The sequence below is a fragment of the Rhinopithecus bieti genome, unplaced genomic scaffold (genome assembly GCF_001698545.2).
Source record: "Rhinopithecus bieti isolate Rb0 unplaced genomic scaffold, ASM169854v2 scaffold_42772, whole genome shotgun sequence".
Classification (NCBI taxonomy): domain Eukaryota; kingdom Metazoa; phylum Chordata; class Mammalia; order Primates; family Cercopithecidae; genus Rhinopithecus; species Rhinopithecus bieti.
In genome coordinates, this window is record NW_016818842.1 from 1479491 (window position 1) to 1504625 (window position 25135).

At 55.2% G+C, this 25135-nt stretch overlaps 1 protein-coding gene across 6 annotated transcripts in view; it reads right to left on the reverse strand.

Moving 5' to 3' along the window:
- Nucleotides 1–3792: 3792 nt before the first annotated feature.
- The window catches only part of RASA4B (RAS p21 protein activator 4B), a 35966-nt gene continuing 14623 nt past the window's right edge, over nt 3793–25135 (reverse strand). For 4 of the 6 annotated variants that reach the window (XM_017857625.1, XM_017857621.1, XM_017857624.1 and 1 more), the window contains exons 6-21: nt 23889–23970; nt 21867–21998; nt 21486–21580; nt 17660–17777; nt 17281–17431; nt 16951–17015; nt 16078–16190; nt 15686–15878; nt 15328–15465; nt 14621–14765; nt 13914–14083; nt 11784–11921; nt 9393–9528; nt 5699–5819; nt 4476–4540; nt 3793–4365 (exon numbers count right to left, since the gene is read on the reverse strand). In XM_017857625.1, coding sequence (XP_017713114.1) covers nt 4244–4365; nt 4476–4540; nt 5699–5819; nt 9393–9528; nt 11784–11921; nt 13914–14083; nt 14621–14765; nt 15328–15465; nt 15686–15878; nt 16078–16190; nt 16951–17015; nt 17281–17431; nt 17660–17777; nt 21486–21580; nt 21867–21998; nt 23889–23970 — 1984 coding nt within the window. In that variant the 3' untranslated portion in view covers nt 3793–4243. The remainder of the gene's footprint in view (nt 4366–4475; nt 4541–5698; nt 5820–9392; nt 9529–11783; nt 11922–13913; nt 14084–14620; nt 14766–15327; nt 15466–15685; nt 15879–16077; nt 16191–16950; nt 17016–17280; nt 17432–17659; nt 17778–21485; nt 21581–21866; nt 21999–23888; nt 23971–25135) is intronic. The other 2 variants (XM_017857623.1, XM_017857622.1) reach the window with 1 other exon arrangement.

The window sequence follows — 25135 nt, forward strand, 5'->3', positions numbered from 1 at the left end:
TTTTTTTTGAGATGGAGACTCACTCTGTCACCTAGGCTGGAGTGCAGTGGCGTGATCTCGGATCACTGCAACCTCCGCCTCCCAGGTTCAATCTGATTCTCCCAAGTAGTAGGGATTACAATGCGCACCACCGCACCCAGCTAATTTCTGTGTTTTCAGTAGAGACTGGGCTTTCACCATGTTGGCCATGGTTTGCCAGACTGGTCTCGAACTCCTGAACTCAGGTGATCCGTCCGCCTCAGCCTCCCAAAGTGCTGGGATTACAGGTATCCTCAGTCTTGTTAATTACACTGGGGTTTGCTGTGTACGGTGAGATCAGGATGAGGGTGGTGAGGTGGTGACCAGGGGGACCCATGCTTCTGCTCAGGCGGTTGGCAGAAGCCAGCAGGGCTTAGGGTTTCCCTGTTTGAAGCTCTCCAAGTTGAGAGTGCAGAGGAGTGTGACATACGTGTGAAAATGCAAACCTGGCCCTCCCTGGCTGGAGGCTGGCTGTGGGTGAGTCTCTGGTAAGACCAGGACACGTATACTTTTTAAGTTTTTTTATTCTTGAAAAGTTAAAAGGTACACAAAACTAGACTATGCAGGTTAATGAGCCCCCACCTACTCCACATCTCTCTTCCATAATTATCAGCTCGTGGCTACCTCTACGTCTCCCCTCTACCTCTTGTCTCATCTCTACCTCTCCCCCGAACCCTGCCTCTGGATCATTTTGCAGCAAATCCCAAATGCCCGTATCATTTATCCTAAATATTCCATAAATATTCCACTATGTAGCTCTGAAAGATAAGGACTCCTACAACACAACTGCAGTATCTTTTTTGTTTGTTTGTTTTTGTAAAGACGGGGGTTTCACCATGTTGCCCAGGCTTGTCTCGAATTCCTGAGCTCAAGCGATTCTCCCACCTCAGCCTCCCAAGTAGCTGGGATTACAGGCATGTGCCACCGTGCCCAGCCAAGTGCAGTATCTTATCACACCTTTACAAAATTAATAATTCTAATCATCCTATAGTTGATCAATGTTCAGCTTTCCAATTGCCTCATAAAAAGGTCATTTCTTTTTTTTTTTTTTTTTTTTTTTGAGACGGAGTCTCGCTCTGTCACCCAGGCTGGAGTGCAGTGGCCGGATCTCAGCTCACTGCAAGCTCCGCCTCCCGGGTTTACGCCATTCTCCTGCCTCAGCCTCCCGAGTAGCTGGGACTACAAGCGCCCGCCACCTCGCCCGGCTAGTTTTTTAAAATATTTTTTAGTAGAGACGGGGTTTCACCGGGTTAGCCAGGATGGTCTCGATCTCCTGACCTTGTGATCCGCCCGTCTCGGCCTCCCAAAGTGCTGGGATTACAGGCTTGAGCCACCGCGCCTGGCAAAAAGGTCATTTCTTAACATTTTGTTTTGTTGCAATTGGTTGCTGTAAGTCACCTAAGTATCTTAAGTCTCTCTTTTATACTTTTTATTGTAGTAAAATAGGTATAATATAAAATTTACCATTTTAACCATTTTAAGTGTTTAACTCAGTGGTGTTAATTACATTTACAATGTGTAGCCATCACCACTATTTAGTTCAAAAATCTCAAGTCTCCTTTATTTTCCTTTTTTTCTTTTTTAATTAATTTTAGGGACTAGGTTTTGCTATGTTGCCCAGTCTGGCCTCAAGGTGATCCTTCTGCCTTGGCCTCCTGAGTAGCTGGGACTACAGGTGTGCACCGTCACACCCAGCTTCGCTTTTAATTATAAAGTCCTGGCCATGCACAGTGGCTTGCAACTGTAATCTCAGCACTTTGGGAGGTCAAGGAGGTCAGACCACCTGAGGTCAGGAGTTCAAGACCAGTCTGGCCAACATGGAGAAACCCCATCTCTACTAAAAATACAAGAATTAGCCGGGCGTGATGGCGGGCGCCTGTAATCCCAGCTACTTGGGAGGCTGAGGCAGGAGAATCGTTTGAACCTGGGAGGCAGAGGTTGCAGTGAGCCAAGATTGAGCCACTGCACTCCAGCCTGGGCGACAGAGTGAGACTGTCTAAAAAAAAAAAAAAAAAAGAAAGAAAAGAAAAAAAATCTATAAAGTTCCCCTTCATCTGAAAATCGAATGTGATTTATTTTATTTATTTATTTTTTTTGAGATGGAGTCTTGCTCTGTCCCCCAGGCTGGAGTGCAGTGGCCGGATCTCAGCTCACTGCAAGCTCCGCCTCCCGGGTTTACGCCATTCTCCTGCCTCAGCCTCCCAAGTAGCTGGCTGCCACCTCGCCCGGCTAGTTTTTGTATTTTTTAGTAGAGATGGGGTTTCACCATGTTAGCCAGGATGGTCTCGATCTCCTGACCTCGTGATTCGCCCGTCTCGGCCTCCCAAAGTGCTGGGATTACAGGCTTGAGCCACCGCGCCCGGCCGAATGTGATTTTAAACAACCTATTTGAGGTCTGAGGTGGATGTCTAAGTTCCAAGCCCACTCCTCCCTTCTGAGGGTCCCAGTTTCCTGATCTCTTCTTCCCTTTCCTTCCTGGTAGCTTAAACAAGATACAGATAACAGGGTAAAGGTGAGGAATGAATGAATGAATGGATGCAGGCAGATGTGAAAACAGCACCCTCCTGGAGGCTGGGACCACCTGGAGGCGCCCTGTGTCTGAGCTGCTGTTGTGAGGAGCCTGGAGCCGATGGGCACTGGGAAGGAGGCAGCTTTCGAGTAGGGGGCAGCCGGGGGAGGAAGGAGGTTGGCTGAGCCAGGTCTGGGGGCCTCAGGGACTTCTGTGTCCTCATAAGGCACAAAGGCCCTGCTCACCCTGCCCCGGGGCGGCCCACAGTAGCAGCGGCTGGTGGTCCCTGTAGCAGGTCAGCCCCAAGAGCGGGCACAACGTGTGGCTTGGGTACCACAGGGCCGGAAGAGAGGGACAGGGGCCCTGCTCCTGTCACCTGCTGCTTCTGCCACCCCAGGACCAAGTCATCAGTGTGAGCCGGTGGCCAGACATCACTGCCCCACAGGGCTCCTCTTGGGCTGGGGGCAGGGCTTAGTGGGTAGCCCTATGGGAGGGGGAGCTGGTGGGGGACCACAGGGAATGACCAAAGACAGGCAGGCCAGATCCCAGGACACCAGGGGCTCTAAGTCCCCAAGAGTGTGGACCAGGCCACAGTCAAGTTTTGCTGACCGTCGGACCAGCCCGGAGCCTCTATGATGAAGGCATCAGAGAAACCCCATGGGGCCAGGAAGGGGCTGGGGCAAGGGTGGGCCTTTGGGATCTGGGGTCAGAGTGGGGAAGGAGGTGACTGCGTGGCAAGGCAGGAGCTGAAGGTCTTCTGGAGAAGGAGGGTCCAGGCCTTGTCCCCACCCTGATCCAGGTCACTGTGGACGCAGCTGGGAGCTAAGCCTGGCAGCCCATGTGACACAAAGGTTGGGGGGACGGGAGCCTCCACAGGGCCAATACTGCCAGCCACACAGCTAACGGGCTTGGGGTAAGGGCTACGTGAAGAGGAATGGGGTCTCTGAGCCCCGCCTCTGTGCTGTCCTCAGAGACACCCTAGAGAAGTGACTTGCTTGGGGGCTGCTTTGAGGAGAGAACATCTGGTTGGACACACTGGGCTCTGTGGCCTGTGGGGCATGGAAGAGTGGACCCAGGGACATGGTGGGGACAGCAACTGGGAAGGGAAAGGAGTCCCTGACCCCAGATGAGTAGGGGGAAGAAAGAGGGGGGAACAGGGATGCCCAGGCCCATGCTGTCAGCCCTACCCTTGGCACATCCACCGACGGCCTCCGAGGTTCCCCCGGGCCTACTTTCTCCCCAGACCCCCATCACAAGACCCCACAGCCTGGACAGTAACAGCAGGTTTACTGTTGGCAACAGCACAGCCCTGTGCCACCCAAGGGTAGCGGGTGGGGTGGCAGCCGGGTCTCCTGGGGCCCCGTTCTCCCTCCCATTCTCTAGGTCCCTGGAGGCCAGACCCCTGGGTGTGGTCCGCCCTAGCGGTGGTTCTGGCTGGGTCTGTCCTAGGCGGGAGAGGAGGGTCCCTGGAGAGGCAGTGATGGCTGCAGCGGCTGTAGGGAGCCAGGGACACTTCAGGCCGGCCATGACAGGCCCAGGCCTACTCAGCTCTGCACTTCTGGGGATCCCCTTATTCCTGACTCCCCCTCTCCCCCACTTGGAAGAGACCTAGGCCCTGCACCCTAATGAGGAGGACAGGGGTGAGGGGTGCAGAGAGTCCAGTGGGGGGTCCGAGCGCTTGGCAGGGGACTCAGCAACGGGAGCGCAGGGCGGGCCTCACGTCTGCAGCTCCAGGAGGCAGTTGGGCTCTGAGGGCAGGGAGCCGGCCGGGCTGGAGCTATGGGCCTCCCGGAGGTCCTGCAGCACGCGGAGCAGCTGGGCCAGTGAGTCCTTGGGAGCTGCGGGCAGAGGCAACCGTGAGGCCCCTGGGAGTGAGCCTGAGGACCCCACCCGTGCATCCCTGGAGGGGGTTCTGGCCACGAGCAAGTCCCAGGTGGGCAGGACCTACCTTCGCCAGGACTCGCGGGCACCGTGCCTGCCTCTGCGCCCCTGCTCAGCTCCCGGTGCCTCTCCCTGTGGGGGAGGTCAGAGTGAGGGCCAGCATCCTCCACCTGCCCTGCCAGAGCTTCTGGTGTCCTTGTGGGAAGGCTGGGGGTGACCCAGCATGGGCCTCCTGGGCTAGAGGTGGCTTGGGGGTGATGGCTGGGCTGACTCTTTCAGTCTATGAAGAGGAAACACGGGCCCAGCCTCGGCCCCAGGCCACCTTGCACCTTCTCCCTCCCTGTGTCTCCTACTCCTCCCCACACCACTGTGGGATGACCAGAATGCCCTTTGGATTTTTTTTTGTTTTGATTTTTGTTTGAGATGGAGTCTTGCTCTGTGGTCCAGGCTGGAGTGCAGTGGCGCAATCTGAGCTCACTGCAACTTCCACCTCCTGGGTTCAAGCAATTCTCCTGCCTCAGCCTCCCGAGTAGCTGGGATTACAGGAACCCTCCACCACGCCCAGTTAATTTTTGTATTTTTAGTAGAGACGAGATTTGGCCATGCTGGCCAGGCTGGTTTCAAACTCCTGATTTCAAACGATCCACCTGCCTCCATCTCCCAAAGAGCCAGGATAACAGGCATGAGCCACCGCACCCCACCTTTGTGGGTTTTGAGGGCAGAGATAAACCCCGGAAGAGTCGATGAGGAATGGGGAGGACCACACCCTTCCTCCTCGCAGGGTGTAGGGGTGTGAGAGATGAACGAGCTCCGGTTCCAGCTGGCTCAGGGGAAGCTGAGCGTGTGGGAAGCACTGGATCACCTTGAAGTATCCCAGTACCGGCCGCATCTCCAGAGACCCTGATTGAATGGGGCCTTGGCATCCTGTTTTTTAAAGCTGATCTCTAAAAGCATCCTGTTTTTTCTAAGCTTCTGCCAGGGCTGAGAACCACTGGATGCAGCAAGATGGTCAAGGATTCAGGGAGCTGGCCGAGGCTGTGCCTGTGCTACAAGGGCCTGGGGGAACAGCTGGCCAGGTTGCAAGCGGGGCTCAACACACAACATGAAGCAGGCATAGCCCTGACCCTTGGGGCCTCCGTCCTAACCTGAGTTGGCCTCGTGCTGCAGAGAGGTACTCCTGGTGCCCTCCCCAGATGTGGCCAATTAGCAGAGAGGTGACCAGCCACCATGGAGCAGCTCCAAGCATGGCACGTTCCCCGGGCTGCACAGGCTCTCCTGGGTGGGACTCACCACAGCATGGCCTCCACGCCCAGCAGGTGCCGGTAGATGAGCTGGGCCTCAAGGTCATGGTCAAGAGGGTCATTCCACTCCTGCAGGGTCACCCGTGACCGGGTCTTATCGCAGCCCTGACCTGGGGGCACAGAGAGGGCAAAGTCACAAGCAGACACTTGGGACTACCATGTCCAACTTTCTGGTTGCATAGATGAAGAAACGGAGGCCTGGAGGGGAGAGAGATGCACTTGGGGGTCCCTGGTGAGGGCAGGGCTGGGAGCACAGCCTGGTAAGTCTGACCCAGGCCCTGCCTCGGCTCCGTACCCTCGGGGCAGCAGCTTCTCCTGGGGTCAGCCTCTGCACCACGGGATGCGTGACTGCGGAGCATGGATGTCATCAGGCTATGACTGGGGGAGCCGGGTAACTTTTTTTTTTTTTTTTTTGAGACAAGTCTCGCTCTGTCACCCAGGCTGGAGTGCAGTGGCACAATCTGGACTCACTGCAAGCTCCGCCTCCTGGGTTCACGTCATTCTCCTGCCTCAGCCTCCTGAGTAGCTGGGACTACAGGCGCCGGCCACCACGCCTAATTTTTTTGTATTTTTAGTAGAGACGGGGTTTCACCGTGTTAGCCAGGATGGTCTCAATCTCCTGACCTCGTGATCTGCCCGCCTCGGCCTCCCAAAGTGCTGGGATTACAGGCGTGAGCCACCGCGCCTGGCCAGGGAGCTGGGTAACTTTCTGGAAAGCTGCCTGCCTGGAAGGGAGCAGGCTGAAATGTTAACGTCATGGTGAGGTGGGCCACAGGGCGTTCATGCCTTACAGTGAGCTGGTCCTGCAGCTTGCTGTCTTTATGACCTTGCCAAGTCATCTGCCTTCCCTAAGCCTCAGCTTCTCCTCCACACAGTGGAATAACAGGCCCAGTCTCTTGGGCCACAATGGGTCCCACATTGCCAATGAGAGTATCGTTATGATGGTTCTAGGCAGAGGCTGCAGGTCGCATCAGCCAGCCAGCAATGCCTTTGCAAAGAGTCACCAAGAGGCCGGGCACAGTGGCTCACCCCTGTAATCCCAGCACTTTGGGAGGCTAAGGCAGGAAGAGAGCTTGAGGCCAGGAGTTCAAGACCAGACTGGGCAACACAGTGAGACCCTGACTCTATAAAAAAATAAAATAAAAAATTAGCTGGGTGTGGTGGCATGTGCCTGTAGTCCCAGCTGTGCAGGAGGCTGAGGCAGGAGGATTGCTTGAGCCCAGGAGGTCAAGGCTGGAGTGAGCTATGATTGTGCCACTGCACTCCAGCCTGGGTGACAGAGTGAGAGAACCTACTCAAAACATAAACAATAACAAAAAAGTCACCCATCCCTATACATGACTTGACCATAAATCCAGGGCTGGGCTAGAGTGGCTGGGTCAGCTTTCAATGGCCTCTGCCACCCTGGGCTCTGGGGACCAACGTTTGGCCTGGCCCGAAGGCCAGGGGACTCCAAGTGCTGAGTCTACTCTGTAAAGTAAGTGTGGATAACAGGGAGAAGGCCTCAAAAGTTCTAGAACTGTGCTGTTCTACAAGGTGGCAGCTAGCCACATGAAGCTATTTGAGTTAATTAAAATTAAAACAACTTTGTTTGTTTTTTGCAATGGAGTCTTGCTCTGTCGCCGGGCTGCAGTGCAGTGGCACCATCTTGGCTCACTGCAACCTCTGCCTCCCGGGTTCAAACAATTCTCCTGCCTCAGCCTCCTGAGTAGCTGGGACTACAGGCCTACGCTGCTACACTTGGCTTGCTTATTTATTTGTTTGTTTGTTTGTATTTTAGTAGAGACGGGGTTTCACCATGTTGCCTAGGCTCATCTCGAACTCCTGAGCTCAGGCAATCTGCCCGCCTTGGCCTCCCAAAGTGTTAGGATTATAGGCATGAGCCACCACCACACCTGGCCAAAACAACATTTTTAAAAATGTAAAACTCAGGCCAGATGTGGTGGCTCCCTCCTACAATCCCAGCAGTTTGGGAAGCTGAGGCAGGAGGATTGCTTGAGCCTGGGAATTCAAGACCAGCCTGGACAACATAGCAAGACCTCACCTCTAAAAAAATTTTTTTAAAAAGAGCCAGGTGTGGTGACGCATGCCTGTAGTTCCAATCTACTCAGAGGCTGAGGTAGGAGGATTGCTTGAGCCCAGGAGTTGGAGACTGCAGGAGCTATGATCATGCCACTGCACTCCAGCCTGGGCAACAGAGCAAGACCCTGTTTTACAAAATTAAACAAAAAAAACCCCTCAGCTCCTCAAGCCACATTTCAAGTACTCAAGAGCCACTGGTACAAAGGCCGGGCGCGGTGGCTCACGCCTGTAATCGCAGCACTTTGGGAGGCCGAGGCGGGCAGATCACGAGGTCGGGAGATCAAGACCATCCTGGCTAACATGGTGAAAGCCCGTCTCTACTAAAAATACAAAAAAAATTAGCTGGGCATGGTGGTGGGCGCCTGTAGTCCCAGCTACTCGGGAGGCTGAGGCAGGGGAATGGCGTGAACCCGGGAGGCGGAGCTTGCAGTGAGCCAAGATCGCGCCACTGCACTCCAGCCTGGGCGACAGAGCGAGACTCTGTCTCAAAAAATAAATAAATAAATAAATAAAGCCACAGGTGCTAGAAGCTAGAGTACTACAGAGTATGGAGTCCTTCTAGAAGCTCCTCTCTGCCATCCCTCTAGTGCCCAAGGCTCAGGGTCCCCTCCCACCCACAGCTCTGGATTGAGACTGCCAGCATGGCGGTGTGCAAACCCAGGGCTCTCTGGCTCTTATTAGCAGGGGGTTCCTCAAGTGTGTTCCTCAGAACACCGGTTCTGTAAGAAGCTCGTTGGGGAAGAGAAGAGTTCCCTGTCAAATGAGTTTGGGAAGTGGTGGGTTAAACAGCGTTAGAAATGGAATTCTAGGCTGGGCGCGGTGGCTCACGCCTGTAATCCCAGCACTTTGGGAGGCCGAGGCAGGCGGATCACGAGGTCAGGAGTTGGAGACCAGCCTGACCAACATGGTAACACCCCATCTCTACTAAAAATACAAAAATTAGCTGAGTGCAGTGGCTTGTACCCGTGGTACTTGGGAGGCTGAGACAGGAGAATCACTTGAACCTAGGAGGCGGAGGTTGCAGTGAGTCAAGATCTCACCACTGCACTCCAGCCTGGATGATAGAGCTAGACGCAGTATCAAACAACAACAACAACAAGAACAACAAGAACAGCTTGACCAACATGGTGAAACCCCATCTCTAGTAAAAATACAAAAAAATTAGCTAGGCTTGGCGGCGAGTGGCTGTAATCCCAGCTACTGGGGAAGATGAGGCAGGAGAATTGCTTGACCCTGAGAGGTGGAGGTTGCAGTGAGCTGAGATTGTGCCATTGCATTCTAGTCTGGGCGGCAGAGTGAGAGTCGGTCTGAAAAAAAAAAAAAAGAAGAAGAAGAAGAAAAAGAAATGGGATTCTAACGTGTTTTCGGGCCTCCTTAGAGTCGTCAGCGAATTCACTCATATGCATCACACGTAACGCGTGGCATTTCCCAAACCACCTGGTCCATGGGACCTTTTCTGCCCAGAGCACCTGGAGGGGCCACCATTCCTTGGGTTAGGTCCCTGCAGGTGCACAGCAGGGCTCAGGGCTCTGTCGTTCAGCTAGAGGCCTGATCTCGCAGTGGATGGATGCAGAGTCTGGTGTCCAGGCCTCCTCTCCCACCTGTCTTCTCTTTTTGGTGGCAGCAGCTCCACTTGTCCCCACGGAAGATGCCAGGGTGGTAGGAGCCCAGCAGGCCGGTGTTGTTGATGCTCACCTTCCGCAGCGCAGACAGCCACTGGTTCAGCTCGTTCACACACTGCGGGGAGGGGAGGGGAGGCCTATTCAGACGTCACCTCCTCCAGGAAGCCCTCCTAATGCCAGATGCCATGTTCCCCACCACCCCAACCCAGCAGCTTTGAGTGAATTAGGAGAGGCTGCCCTTCCTCCAGGGTAACGTGGCCCATGCCTGGGCGCATGGCCTGGAGAGCAGGTGCAGTGGCTCACTCCTACAATCCCAGCACTTTGGGAGGCCGAGGTGGGAGGTTCGCTTGAACCCAGGAATTCAAGACCAGCCTGGGCAACACAGCAAGACTTCATGTTCTCCTCTCCCACCTGTCTTTTCTCTTTGGTGGCAGCAGCTCCACTTGTCCCCGCAAAAGGCACCGGGATGGTAGGAGCCCAGGAGGCTGGTGTGGGCTGGACTTCAGCTGCCATTGGCCCCTTGGCCTCACTCATAGGTATTCCAGAACCCGCCAACTATATTTGGTGGCCCTGATATCAGTACTTTTCCCTGTGGCTCTGGACCCTGACCCAAAAGGGAACCCCTAGAGGAAAGGGCACAGAGGGGGGAGGTCTGTGACTTCCTCTAGGACAGTCACACCTGCCCCTCCAGCTGCAGGCTTCTTACTTCTCCCACGTGTTCCTGCCCTAGATATGCATCTGGGTCACCCTCCTACAAGGTCCCTGCTTGAATGCCACCTATCAGAGGTCCTCCCTGACCACTCTTTATAGGGTAGACTGCTCCTGCTATACCCCACTCTGTTCCCTCCCTTGCTCCCTTAGTCCCTTCTGGTTCCCTTCAAGTCACTATCACAATTTGACTTTTTTTTTTTTTTGAGACGGAGTCTTGCTTTGTCGCCCAGGCTGAAGTGCAGTGGCCGGATCTCAGCTCACTGCAAACTCCGCCTCCTGGGTTCACGCCATTCTCCTGCCTCAGCCTCCGGAGTAGCTGGGACTACAAGCGCCCGCCACCTCTCCCGGCTAGTTTTTTGTAGTTTTTTTAGTAGAGATGGGGTTTCACCGTGTTAGCCAGGATGGTCTCGATCTCCTGACCTCATGATCCGCCCGTCTCGGCCTCCCAAAGTGCTGGGATTACAGGCTTGAGCCACCGCGCCCGGCCTGACTTTTTTTTTTAAGAGACAGGGTCTCACTCTGTCACCCAGGCTGGAGTGCAGTGGTGTGATCACAGCTCACTGCAGCCTCCAACTCACTGCAGCCTCCAACTCCTGGGCTCAGGCAATCCTCCTGCCTCAGCCTCCCAAGTAGCTGTGATTACAGGTGCATGCCACCATGCCTGGCTAATTTTTTATTTTTTGTAGAGATGGGGTTTTGCTACATTGGCTAGGCTATTCTCAAACTCCTGGCCTCCAGTCATCCTCCCACCTTGGCTTCCAAAAGTGCTGGGACTACAGGCACGAGTCACTGTGCCTGGCCCGACATTTGAAACATGTATTTATTGGCCCATCTTCTCCCTGGGATATCAGGTCCATGAGAGCAGGACTCTGCCTCATCTGCCATGGTATCCCCTTACCTAGAATCATGGCTGGAACCTAGGAGGTGCTCAGTAAGTATTTTTTAAATAAATGAATGAATGAGTTAATGAAGGAACAGATGAGCAGGTTACTTGAGAACATGCATCCAGAGCCACACGGAGCATAACATTTGATTATTACGCATTGATACAGACACAGAGACACACAGGTGCCCGCTCAGACTTTCTTTTTTAGAGACAGGGTCTTGCTCTGTTGCCCTGGCTAGAGCACTGGGATTATCGGCATGAACCAGCGTGCCTGGCCCCGATCTCAGTTATCTGGAAATAGTTTCCAACAAACGGGTGCAACGTGCAAATTTCACATCACAGGGATGCACCTGTCTGTACACTGGCCCATACACAGACCTACATACATGGATGCCCAGGGAAAGACATGGGCCATGGCCTCCTGGGGGCTCAGACCCCTGGACAACACACACCCATCTGTCCCCGACACCTCCCAGATCAGACAAACCCTGCGATGCTTGATGTAGCTGGTAGGGGGGCGAGAGGCTCAATCAACTCTTTTCTCATCCAGTCCACTCAGGCCACTCCCATAGCACCTAGGCCACTCCCACAGAGCTCAAGCCATTCCCACAGCACCCAGGCCCCTCCCATAGAGCTCAAGCCATTCCCCCAGCACCCAGGCCACTCCCACAGGGCTCATGCCACTCCCACAGTAACCAGGCCTCTCCCAGAGCACCCAAGCCACTTCCACAGTGCTCAGGCTGCTCCCACAGCACCTGCTCCCCTCCCCGCACCTTGCACTGCAGGTAGGCAGTCTGGGGCCTGCCGACATCATCCGTGTAGATGACCTGCATGACGTGCGAGCTGCCAAAGCTCTTTTCCTCCACCTTTTCCGCTGCCCGGATGTTGGCTAGCTTGATGAGGGCGCTTTTCTGGGGCAGGCAGGGAGGAGGAGGTTTAGGGACCCAGCCAGGGCCATTCCATTAACCATCTCTGGGCCTCAGCCTCCCCTTCTGCGCACCAGGGGTAGGTGTGGGAGACCCAGAGTGACCTCAGCCAGGGCAGAGCACAGACTGATGGTGACCAAGTGCCCAGCAACTGGGAGGGGAGGACCTGGCCTCTCAAGGGAGCACTCCCAGAAAGCCTGGGAGGTGTAAGCTTTGGGGTAGTGTCTGGACAGCCAGTATTCCCTGGGCTACAAAGTCAATCCAGCCACGGTCAAGGCTGTGTGACTTTGCATTTATTAATTTTCCAACTTGCTTTTATAGTCCCAGGCTCTAATAGTCATATCCTGGCTGGGCGCGGTTGCTCACGCCTGTAATCCCTGCACTTTGGGAGGCCAAGGCAGCTCTGAGGCTGGGAGTTCGAGACCAGCCTGATAAACATGGAGAAACCCCGTCTCTACTAAAAATACAAAATTATCTGGCTGTGGTGGCTCATGCCTGTAATCCCAGTTACTCGGGAGGTTGAGGCAGGAGAATCGCTTGAACCCAGGAGGCAGAGGTTGCGGTGAGCCAAGATCGCACCATTGCGCTCTGGCCTGGACAACAACAGTGAAACTCCACCTCAGAAAAAAAAAAAAAAAAAAGGGACCAGAATTAAATAATGCCCATGTAGCCAAATCTTTCAGCTCTGGCAAGGAAAATGCATAATAATCATCTGAGTGCTTTGGGAGGCTGGGGTGGGAGGATTGCTTGAGGCCAGGAGTTTGAGACCAGCCTGGGCAGCATAGCAAGACCCCGTCTGTGCAAAAAAAAAAAAAAAAAAAAGTTAAAGAAAATTAGCCGGGCTTGGTGGCACATGCCTGTAGTTCCAGCTACTTGGGAGGCTGAGGCAGGAAGATTGTTTGAGCCCAGGAGTTGGAGACTGCAGTCAGCTACGATCCCACCACTGCACTACAGCCTGGGTGACAGAGAAAGACCCTATCTCAAAAACTAGTTATCATCATCTGAGGAATCTCCGGTTGGAAGGGGCAGGCCCCTCATCTGGTGGGACCCCTGAGCTGGTTCTTTGAGAACAAGGTGAGTGATGAGCTCCTTCACCTACCCCAAGCCCACTCGCACCTGCCCAGGGCTAGGCTGGGTACTCCTGGCCAACCATCCCCATAGCCTGCATGACTGGGGGCAGGTGTACAGCAAGGGGTCACCAGGTCCATGGAAGAATTATGTCCTCAGCCCTTCCTGGAAGAAGAGAGCTTGCAGGAGAGGTGACCCATGACTCAGAGAGGGCTGTACAAGATGATCTTTGAGATCCCTTCCCACACCAAGCTTCCGTGCTTCTATATTCCTGCCTCTTCCAGGAAGCCTCTCCTGGTTGCCCTAGCCACCGCCTCACCTAGCAGCCCAGGTGATGTACTATCTTTAATAATACCATTTGCCTAAATAGTACTACCTGCCAGGCCCTGGGTCAAGACCCTTAGGGAGATCATCTCATCTAATCCTCAACAACCTGGTAAGGTCGAATCATCTTCGTCCATTTTTTTTTTTTTTTTTTGAGACAGAGTCTTGCTCTGTTGCCCAGGCTGGAGTGCAGCGGCACAATCTTGGCTCACTGCAACCTCTGCCTCCTGGGTTCAAGGGATTCCTGTGCCTCAGCCTCCCGAGTAGCTGGGACTACAGCCATCACCACGCCTGGCTAATTTTTGTATTTTTAGTAGAGACGGGGTTTCTCCATGTTGGCCAGGCTGGTCTCGAACTCCTGACCTCAAGTGACCCACCCGCCTTGGTCTCCCGAAGTCCTGGGATTACAGGTGTGAGCCACCATGTCCGGCCCTCCTAGGTTCTGACAAGCAGTACAGATGCCACACACCTGGCTTTCTTCTCTGACCCCGGAGGACCTCAGGTGGGCTCCAAGGAAGGGGACAGGTGCCTCTAAGGTGCCATAACCTCTCAGAGCCTCACTTGCCGGCCTCCCTCCTTACCCACCTTGGAGCTGGGCGTCTTGGCGAAGCTGAGGGCCTCGGTGGTGAGGAAGAAGTAGAGCTTCTTGAAGGAGGAGGACATGAGGGGGCCCTTGCCCTTGGTCCTGTGGATGAAGAGTGGCCCCTCCTTCACAGGTGGCGCCTGCAAACTCAGCGTCCGCTGCAGGTCCAGCTCTGCCAGGCCAGGGAGGGAGGGGGGAATCGAGAGCCCAGTGAATGAGGGCGGGCCCGGGGGGGCGGAGCAGTGAGCGGGGCCATGGGGCTCAAGGGCTGAGCAAGTGTGAACAGCCGGCAGTGGACGTGGTCATGGGGCTCAAAGGTGCAGCAAACATCAACAGCAGGTGGTGAGCGGGGTGACGGGTGGACTGAGGTAGGCAGGGCATGGGCTTGGAGGCGGGACACGCGTCAATAGCAGGTGGCTATTGACCAATATGGAGATCAAGGGTGGAGCAAATGTCAACAGGCACAGATGGTGGGTGAGGCCATGGGTCTAGGGGTGGGGCAAACGTCAACAGCTGGCAGTGAGCAGGGTCACAGGAAGCACAAACAGTGGTGGGTGGGTCTATGGTCTGGGAGCCTGGCAAATGTCAACAGCAGGCGGTGGGTGGGGCCACGAGAGGCAGAAACAGCGGTGGGTGGGGCCGTGGGGCTCAAGGGCGGATCAAACGTCAGCAGTAGGCTGTGAGCGGGTCTGTGCAGGGCTGCGCTCACCATCCTTCTCCTCGATGTCCACGAGCTTGGTGATGAAGTCCTTCAGCTGCGCCACGCCCTGGCGCACGGTGGGCTGCAGCGGCTCCATCCAAGCCTCCTTGGCCCTGGAAGCCGGCGTGTCCATGTTGCCCACGTTCTGGACTGCCTGGAGGTGACAGCAGGAAGGACCAGGCTCCGCTGGGTCAGAGGCCTAACCACTGCACCCCCTCCCACCCCCCAAATCTTTGCTACTCAGCTTTAGAGATGGAGGCAGAGGCGACAGAGGCCATGCCCACAGGCCCCCTCCAGCCCCACGAGGGATCAGGGAGGAGTGGATCATGGAGTTTGATGCCTTTTTATAACTGGGACCACTTGGACCTTCCTCTGCAGGTTTAACAGACGCTGCTGCACTGGGTACCCCACCCCGGTGCCGGGCAGATAGGTGCAGCCTGAGAGTAAGCAGACCCAGGTTGGAAGGTCCCAGGATTCACCAGCGACAGGCTGGGCGGCCTTGGCCACCTCCGACCCCTCACAGGCCTGTTCCCTTATCCATGAGATGGAGCTGGAACAAGGTGGCCACAGGAAGGCTTTGCAAACTGTGAAGTGCAGTGCCCACGTGGGCGTGCCAGTGGCCTCCCCGGAGCCGGTAGGGAACACACTGCAATCCAGGCCAGGGCCCCGGTGGGACACCCAGCTGTGCATCCCGCTCGTGGCCGCAAGGCCCGCACCTTGGCCAGCAGGAGCAGGGTGCGGCTGGTGCGGGCGTCCGCGTGGCGCTCCCGCAGGTGGAAGAGCTTGGGAGACATGATGGCGGGAGAGAAGAAGCGCAGGCACAGGAAGCTGGTGACGGCGATGAACGGTACATTCTGCAGGGATGCGGGAGAGCGCGGGCTGGGGTGCCCCAGGCCTGGGCTCCTGGCAGCCCCCTCCCCTTAGGCTCTGTCCCTGACCCTCCCCGGGACACCGCCTCCCTCATCCTCCCCAGCGCTCCCTGGTTCCTCACCGCTCTTCGCCCGCAGCCCCAGCCCAGTCCAACCTGGCCCAGACTAACCCGGCCCAGTCTAGCCCCACGGGTGGAGGGCGCACCTCGTGCTGGGCGCCGGGGAAGCGCTCGCGCACGCGCCGAAAGAGCTGGCGGAAGGTGGCGCGCACCACGGCGGGGCACGCGCGAACCGAGCGGCTGAGCGCGCTCAGCAGCGCCCCCAGGTGGGCGCGCAGCGTCTGCGCGCTCTGCTCTAACACCTCGGCCTCTGTCTGAGGGCGGTGCAGCCCCGAGCACCTGCGTGGAACGGGGCGGGGCGGTAGAGGGGGTCGCGGTCAGCGCCAGGGCCACGACAGGAACAGTGGCTCTTGCAGCAGCCAGGACACGGACACAGGGGACAATACATGGGTTTGCAGAGACACAAACACACGTGCAGACGGGGCCTGATTCCACGCCGCTGCACCCCGCACCCCCCCGGGGTTACCCCCGGCCTCACCCTACATCCTTAACTTCCACTTTGCTGGGGTCCAGCTCCACATACTTCTTCTCTTCAAACACCTTGTTGATGATGGGGCCCAGGACGCCGTGCAGGTACTGCATCCCAGCCACCTGGGGACCACCACAAGTCACATTGATCCTGTCTCCCCCAATCCCACTCCAGCTGCCCACCCTCTCCCGGCAGCGGCTCCTGCACCATCTTCCTGCCGCATCCGCCTAGGAGGGGGCCAGGTACACATACAGGGCAAACTGCTTATCCGTGAATGAATGAGGGAGTGAATGAATGAATGACTAGAATTCTTAGCCCTTGTAATCCCAGCATTTTGGGAGGCCAAGGCAGGAGGATCACTTGAGGCCAGGAGTTTGAGACCAGCCTGGGCAACATAGTGAGACTGTCTCTAACTTAAATTTTAAGCACACACATACACACATACACATTCTTTTTTTGGTGGGGGGGCGGCGGGGAACAGAGTCTCACTCTGTGACCCAGGCTGGAGTACAGTGGCGTGAGCTCACTACGACCTCTACCTCCTGGTTCAAGGGATTCTCCTGTCTCAGCCTCCCCAGTAGCTGGGATTACAGGTGCCCGCCACCATGCCAGGCTAATTTTTGTATTTTTAGTAGAGATGGGGTTTCGCCATGTTGGCCAGGCTGGTCTCAACCTCCTGACCTCAAGTGATCTGCCCGCCTCAGCCTCCCAAAGAGCTGGGATTACAGGCGTGAGCCACCACGCCCAGCCACATTCTTAACCTTAAAGGGCTCTGAATGCGGAGATAGAACACTGGAGTTGAAGTCCCAGCCCCCTCTGTCGCTCTCTCTGAAGCTCGGTGTTGTCGTTTGTAAGATGACAACAATATAGCATGCAACTCACCTTCAGAAAAGACTCCATGGACTTTGAGGCCAGAGAGTTGCTCCGGAACAGGGTGTTGGTTTCACCTACAAACAGAGGCCCCAATGGGTAGGGGGCTAGGACAAAGCTTTTGGGGGAGGAGGAGGACAGAGGACCTTGGTGGCTGGGGCATCTAAGCTGGCCCCTCAATAAAGGGCCTCCTCGCCACCTCCCAGCCCACTGTCCCACCTCTGCCCTTGGCTCTGTCCCTTGCTGCCCTCCTGTCTGACCCCATCTGCCTCCTACAGGAGGAGCCCACCCCGGCCCAACCACCTCCCAGTGTTCTGGGCCCAGCTCCCTCCCAGGCCTCACTGGTGCGACTCAGCTCCAGCTGGAAGAGCAGGTCCAGGAAGTCCTTGGCCAGCCCCTGCCCCAGGAAGAGCTTGAGCAGGTTCGTGGCCACGTCCTGGCGACACTCGGTGCTGGTTGTCTCCTCAATGAGTGAGATCAGCTGCCCTGGGCCCTGCAGGGAGAGGCACGGGGGATCCCAAACCCTTTCCTCTGAGGACCTCAGAGCCCCCCAGGGAAAGAGGACATTTTCCCAAGGGGTGGCTGGGGATGGGGCCCTGGGTACTGGCCAGCTCCTCACATCCCCAGACCTCAGTTTTCTGCTCTGCAGAATGGGTTTAGGAGGACAGGGGCACAGGCCTACCACCACTGGACTCTCCCACCCTGCCCGGAGCCCCCTCACCTGCATGCCCAGCTTCACCTCGTGGCACAGCAGCTGCACCAGCGGCTGGTAGCAGCTGGAAGGCAGCACCATCTCGTCCCGCAGCCGCACCTCCAGCTGCAAGGAGCCCAGGTTGCCCCTGGAATGGGCAGCCTGTGACCTCTCCACCAGGGACCCAGGCCACCCTGGGCCACAGCCCTCCCATGGCCTCCATTTTTTTTCCTTTGGGCCCAGCCTCCCATCTCTCTGCTTATGCCCTCCATCCGGATACCCTGCACAACTCTGCCTCCCAGGTTCTGCCCGGCCTATTTATTTTCTCTTTTTGGAAAGCCGTTCCTGCCTCTGCACTCAAGGCACCTCTGTCTGTCTTCAAGGTCTGGCTCCTGCCACCTCCAAGCTTGGGTATGTGGAGCTCCCAGCCTTGAATCTATAAACTCCCAGATAATGGCACCATCATGTGTACAGTTTACAGCAGAAGCAAATCCCCAACCCTCATAACAACCTAATAGGGAAACTGAGACCCGAGCCTGCAACTTGCCACATTAGATCGAGCTTCCAAGCTTCCCTGTTCTGACAGGGAAGGTCAGAACAGAGGACGGTATGGACCAAGGCATGACATCCTCTAAGGCTCCCACTGCCTCTGCTCAGCACGAGCCTCATGCACAGAAGCAGTGTTAAAATGGGCCCCTGGGCCTGGCGCAGTGGCTCATGCCTATAACCCCAGCACTTTGGGAGGCCAAGGGAGGCAGATCACTTGAGGTCAGGAGTTCGAGACCAGCCTGGCGGACATGGCAAAACCCCATCTCTACTAAAAAAAAAAATACAAAAATTAGCCAGGCATAGTGGCAGGTGCCTGTAATCCCAGCTACCCAGGAGACTGAGGCAGGTGAATTGCTTCAACCCAGGAAGCAGAGGTTGCAGTGAGCCAGGATCACGCCACTGCACTCCAGCCTGACTCTGTCTCAAAAAAAAAAAAAAAAAGAAAAAAGAAAGAAAGAAAGAAAAAAAAGAAGATGGGAAGATGGGCCTTGGCTGGTTCTATGGAAACGCCTCATGCTGGACACACAGCTGTCCACCTGCCCCTACCCTGTCAAGGATGGGAATGGGGGGAAGGGGGTCTGGGGCCTTCTACAGAGACACAAAGCGGAACCATCAAGGGCTGTGGGGCCACAGCAAACAAGCCAGAGGGCTCCCTAGACAGGCTGCCAGATTGAGCAGAATGATCCAAGACACTCAGTTAAATGTGAATATTTTATTTACTTATTAACTATTTTTTAGAGATGGGGTCTTGCTATGTTGCCCAGGCTGGTCTTAAACTCCTGGGCTCAAGTGATCCTCCTTCCTTGGCCTCCCAAAGTGCTATTACAGGCAGGAGCCATCGTGCCTGGCCTAAATTTGAATATTTTTAGTATAAGTATGTCTCAAATAGTGCATGGTCATTCTTTTTTTTTTTTTTCCGAGATGGAGTCTTGCTCTGTCACTCAGGCTGGACTGCAGTGGCATGATCTCGGCTCACTGCAACCTCCACCTTCCAGGTTCAAGCAATTCTCCATCCTCAGCCTTCTGAGTAGCTGGGATTAGAGGTGCCCGCCACCACATCCAGGTAATTTTTGTATTTTTAGTAGAGAGGGGATTTCACCATGTTGGCCAGGCTAGTCTCGAACTCCTGACCTTGTGATCCGCCTGCCTCAGCCACCCAAAGTGCTGGGATTACAGGCATGAGCCACTGCGCCCGGCCAGTTTCTTGAAATGGAGTTTCCTTCTTGTCACCCAGGCTGGAGTGCAGTGGTGGGATCTCAGCTCACTGCAAGCTCCGTCTCCTGGGTTCAAGCAATTCTCCTGCCTCAGCCTCCCAAGTAGCTTGGATTACAGGTGCCCTCCACCTTGCAAGGCTAATTTTTTGTATTTTTAGTAGAGACGGTGTTTCACTATGTTGGCCAGGCTGGTCTCGAACTCCTGACCTCAGGTGATCCACCCACCTCAACCTCCCAAAGTGTTGGGATTACAGGTGTGAGCCACCATGCCCAGCAGTTATTCTTTTCTTTTTCTTTTTTTTCCAGTTATTCTTATACTAAAAAAGTATTCACAGCTGGGCGCAGGTCAGGAGTTCAACATCAAGCCTGGCCATCGTGGTGAGACCCCATCACTATTAAAACTACAAAAAATGAGCCAGGTGAGGTGGTCCTAGCTATCTGGGACGTTGAGGTGGGAGGATTGCTTACACCCAGGAGGTGGAGGCTACGGTGAGCTATGATCACTACTGCACTGGTGGTACAGGCGCATGCCTGTAATCCCACTTACTGGGGAGGCTGAGGCACGAGAATTGCTTGAACCTGGGAGGCGGAGGTTGCAGTGAGCCAAGATCATGCCACTGCACTCCAGCCTGGGTGACAGAGTGCGATTCTGTCTTTAAATAAAAAAAAGTATTCACTGTTTATCCAAAATTAAGTTATAACTGGGTGTTCTGTGTTTTTTTTTTTTTTTTTTTTTTTTTTTAAGAGTCTAGCTCTGTTGCCTAGGTTAGAGTGCAATGGCACGATCTCGGCTTACTGTAACCTCCGCCTCCAGGGTTCAAGCGATTCTCCCTGTCTCAGCCTCCCAAGTAGCTAGGATTACAGGCGCCCGCCACCACGCCTAGCTAATTTTTGTATTTTTAGTAGAGACGGGGTTTCACCATGTTGGCCAGACTGGTCTCAAACTCCTGACCTCAGGTGATCCACTCGCCTTGGCCTCCCAAAGTGCTAGGATTACAGGCGTGAGCCACTGTGCCTGGCCTAATTTTTTATTTCTTTGTAGAGACAGAGTTTCACTATGTTGGCCAGGCTGGTCTCAAACTCCTGGCCTCAAGTGATCCTCCCATCTCAGCCTCCCAAAAAGCTGGGATTACAGGTATGAGCCACCGCTCCTGGCCAAGGGTGTCCCGTCTTTTATCTGGCAACCCTATTCCTTGAGAATCTTTCAGAGGGAGTTGGAGCTATGGCTCAGGGACACTGACCCTGGAGACTTGAACGCTGGTCTGAGGTCTGTGGGGGAAATTTTCAAAGGGGAAGTGTCTGAGCACTTGTTTTAGAAACTTCCAGAAGACAGAAAGCAGGAGACCTGTATAACCTGTGAGCTAAGAAGACAGAGCTGGCCAGGTGCAGTGACTCATGCCTGTAATCCTAGCACGTTGGGAGGCTGAGGTGGGTGGATCACCTGAGGTCAGGAATTCGAGACCAGCTTGGCCAACATGGTGAAACCCCGTCTCTACTAAAAATACAAAAAACTAGCCGGAAGAGGTGGTGGGTGCCTATAGTCCCAGCTACACGGGAGGCTGAGGCAGGAGAATGGCGTAAACCCGGGAGGCGGAGCTTGCAGTGAGCTGAGATCCGGCCACTGCACTCCAGCCTGGGTGACAGAGCCAGACTCCATCTCAAAAAAAAAGAAAAAAAAAAAAATACAAAAATTAGCTGGGCGTGGTGGTGCACAGCTATAATCCCAGTTAATCCGGACGCTGAGGCAGGAGAATCACCGGAACCCGGGAGGTGGAGGTTGCAGTAAGCCAAGATTATGTCACTGCACTCCAGCCTGGGCAACAGAGCAAGACTCCATCTCAAAAAAAAAAAAAAGAGACAGAGCTGAGCTGAGTGGGGGACTGTGGGGAGAAAAAAGGGGGGGGTGGGAGGTGGAGCCCAGCCTGGATGAGAAGGATGCTGGCCTGGTGGGCAGGGGCTGAGGGGGCCCTGGAGCTGTGTCTCCTGACCTCTCACCCCTGAGCAGACCCCTGCCCTGCCTGCCTGTAGCCAATTCCCAAATCTCAGCCCCCACCCCACCCCTTGAGGCCAGCTGCCCAGCCCCACGCACTTACTCATCATGCCGCCGGCTCTTGGTCTGGTCAGGCTGCAGCCGGAACCAGCCCTCCTCCGGCTGGGCCACCTGTAGTCTCTGGATGTCGATCACCACCTGGGGACATAGCGGCAGTCTTCCTGGAGCTGGGAGGCTTAGGTCTCCTCCTTGCCAACTACTATTCTTAGTGGGGAGGGGCCCCTTCCAAGGGTCCCTGAGTGCCAGTGGCGGTGGGGGGGAGTTGCTGGTTCTGGCAGACAGTAGGGGGTAGTCCCAGGCTTCCTGAGTGTCCCTCTCTGGGGAAGCTGGAGGGAGGTCCCTGAGGGTGGGATGGCTGCAATGGAGCCAGGTGCTGGAGGACAGTAGGTGCAGCCTGGAGGAAGTGGTGGGGGGTGGTGCTCACTTTGCCCAGGAAGTCGTTTCGGCTGACAAGGTCCCAGTCCCAGGTCTCCACGCACAGCACCTCCGTGGCCCCCTCCTCCAGCTCAAACTCAAACGTCTCATTCCAGCGTGGATAGCACGACTTCTTCACGATCTGCCCAGAAGAGGGTGGGAGGGGGTTAGGCTGATGCCACTGGACTCCCCAGGATGGGCAAAAGGCAGAGCTGCCCCAGACACCTCCCCTGGGTTCCCCACAGCCTCCTCGCCTTGGAGGCTCTGCCACAGCAGAGGTTAAGACGTCCTGTCCAAGCTCCCACCCATTTATCAGATGGGGAGAATTGAGGCCCAGGGTGGGGAAGAGACGTATCCAAGGCCACACAGCAAAACAGTACTACTCTGCTGGTGGGAATGTGAACTAGTACAACCGCTATGGAAAAGAGTGGAGATTCCTTAACTAACTAAAAGTAGAACTACCATTTGATTCAGCAATCCCACTATTGGGTATCTACCCACAGGAGAAGTCATTACACAAAGAAGATACTTGCACACACATGTTTTTTGTTTGTTTGTTTGTTTTGTTTTGTTTTTGAGACAGAGTCTCGCTCTGTCCCCCAGGCTGGAGTGCAGTGGTGCGATCTCAGCTCACTGCAATCTCCGCCTTCCAGGTTCAAGTGATTCTCCTGCCTCAGCCTCCCAAGTAGCTGGGATTTCAGGGGCCCACCACCACGCCCGGCTAATTTTTGTATTTTTAGTAGAGACGGGGTTTTACCATGTTGGCCAGGCTGGTCTCGAACTCCTGGCCTCAAGCAATCTGCCAGCCTTGGCCTCCCAAAGTGCTGGGATTACAGGCGTGAGCCACTGCACCTGGCCAAGATACTTGCACACGCATGTTTATAGCAGCACAATTCGCAATTGCGAAAATGTGAAACCAGCCCAAATGTCCATCAATCAACAAGTGGATAAAGAAACTGTTGTATGTATATATAAGATGGAATACTACTCAGCCATAAAAAAAGGAATGAATTAATGGCATTCACAGCAACCTGGATTGGATTAGAGGCTATTATTCTAAGTGTAGTAACTCAGGAAAGGGAAACCAAACATCGTATGTTCTCACTCCTATGTGGGAGCTAAGCTATGAGGATGCAAAGGTATAAGAATGACACAATGGACTTTGGCGACTCTTTGCGGGGAAGGGTGGGAAGGGGGTGAGGGATAAAAGACTACAAATTGGGTGCAGTGTATACTGCTCGGTGATGGGTGCACCAAAATCTCACAAATCTCCACTAAAGAACTCATGTAACCAAACACCACCTGTTCCCCAATAACCTATGGAAATAAAATATGTTTAAAAATACACACACACAGGGCTGGGCGTGGTGGCTCATGCCCAGCACTTTGGGAAGCCGAGGCAGGAGGATCACTTGAGGCCAGGAGTTCGAGACCAGCCTCGCCAACATGGTGACACCCCACCTCTACTAAAAATACAAGAAATTAGCCTGATGTGATGGCGTGTGCCTGTAATCCCAGCTACTCTGGTGGCTAAGGCAGGAGAATCTCTTGAACCGGGAAGGCAGAGCCTGCCGTGAACGGAGATGTAGCCACTGTCCATCCAGCCTGGGTGACAGGGTGGAACTTGGCCTCAAAAAAACCCCACAAAACACAAAACAAAAACAGTAGCGACTACACAGAGAAACCAGACCTTGGTGCCTTCCTGCCCAGGACTGGGCCCCCCCAACCCTGGACTTTTCCTGGGGGTGGGGAAGGCAGCATGGATGTTCCCAGATAAACCCCACTCCAGCTGTCTCAATCCCCTCCTTACCCCCAAGCATGGCCAGGAGTGAGTGGAGTTGGCCCCAGAGAGGCTGGGACCTATTACGTCCCCTCAGAGAGGTGGCCCCCTTCCCTAGGCCTCCTCTGTAAGACTGTGGCCCCCAATCTGTCCCCCCAGGGGACGGTGAGCAGATGGTGAGATGAGCAACAGGGGCACAGCTGGCAGGTCCCCTGAGCCTCCTGCCCCTTCCCTGCCCTCTGGCCTCCTCACCGAGGTCTCCTGTGTCCGGCCCTTGTAGCGCACTCGGACGAAGGGATCAGATGCGCCATTGCGGTCCTTTGGAGCCAGATCCCTGGTGGGGGTGGAGAAGACTGGATCATCTACTTGTCCCTGAGCCCCCCTTCCCCCACTTGTCACCGTCATTATGTAACCACAGCGGCCAAAAGGCCTGAGCACATTCCGTCCCTGGCAAGCTGATTGTGGACAGTGCGCCTCTGGCCTTTCTGGGCCCTGCTCCCATAGCCATCTCCCCAGGGCCGCCCATGTGGCCAAGAATCCCCCAAGGCGGAGGCCATGGGTCCTTCCCACCAGGCAGCTGCAGGCCAGTGGGTGCACCTTGCTCTGGGGGCGGCAGGGGGGTGGTGTGAGTGCTGCCAGGGAACGGCTGGGGCCATGTTCCCGGCCCTCAGTTCCCAGGGCTGCCCTGAGCCTCGTTTTCCTCATCAGGAAAATGGAAAAGTGAATCGCTACTGGGCTCAGGTTTAGGGAGAGAGTGTGCTTCTGGAAGGTCTGCCCCAGTAATGTCGCCCTACTTGGTGGAGGGCTGAGGTGCAGCCTTGATGGGCGGCCCTTCCTTTTCTCCATGGATGGGTCTTTACACAGCCGTAGTCTAGTCACGGTACCCCCAGCCTTTTTTTTTCTTTTCTTTTCTTTTTTGAGACAGAGTCTTGCTCTGTCGCCCAGGCTGGAGTGCAGGGGCGCAATCTCGGCTCACTGCAACCTCCGCCTCCCAGGTTCAAGTGATTCTCCTACCTCTGCCTCCTGAGTAGCTGGGATTACAGGTGCCTACCACCATGCCTAGCTAATTTTTGTATTTTTTTTTTTTTTTGAGACGGAGTCTCGCTCTGTCGCCCGGGCTGGAGTGCAGTGGCCGGATCTCAGCTCACTGCAAGCTCCGCCTCCCGCATTTACGCCATTCTCCTGCTTCAGCCTCCCCAGTAGCTGGGACTACAGGCACCCGCCACCTTGCCCAGCTAGCTTTTTGTATTTTTTAGTAGAGATGGGGTTTCACCGTATTAGCCAGGATGGTCTCGATCTCCTGACCTCGTGATCCGCCCGTCTCGGCCTCCCAAAGTGCGGGGATTACAGGCTTAAGCCACTGTGCCCGGCCTAATTTTTGTATTTTTAGTAGAGACAGGGTTTCATCAGGTTGGCCAGGCTGCTCTCCAATTCTTGACCTCAGGTGATCCACCCAACTTGGCCTCCCAAAGTGCTGGGATTACAGGTGTGAGCCACTA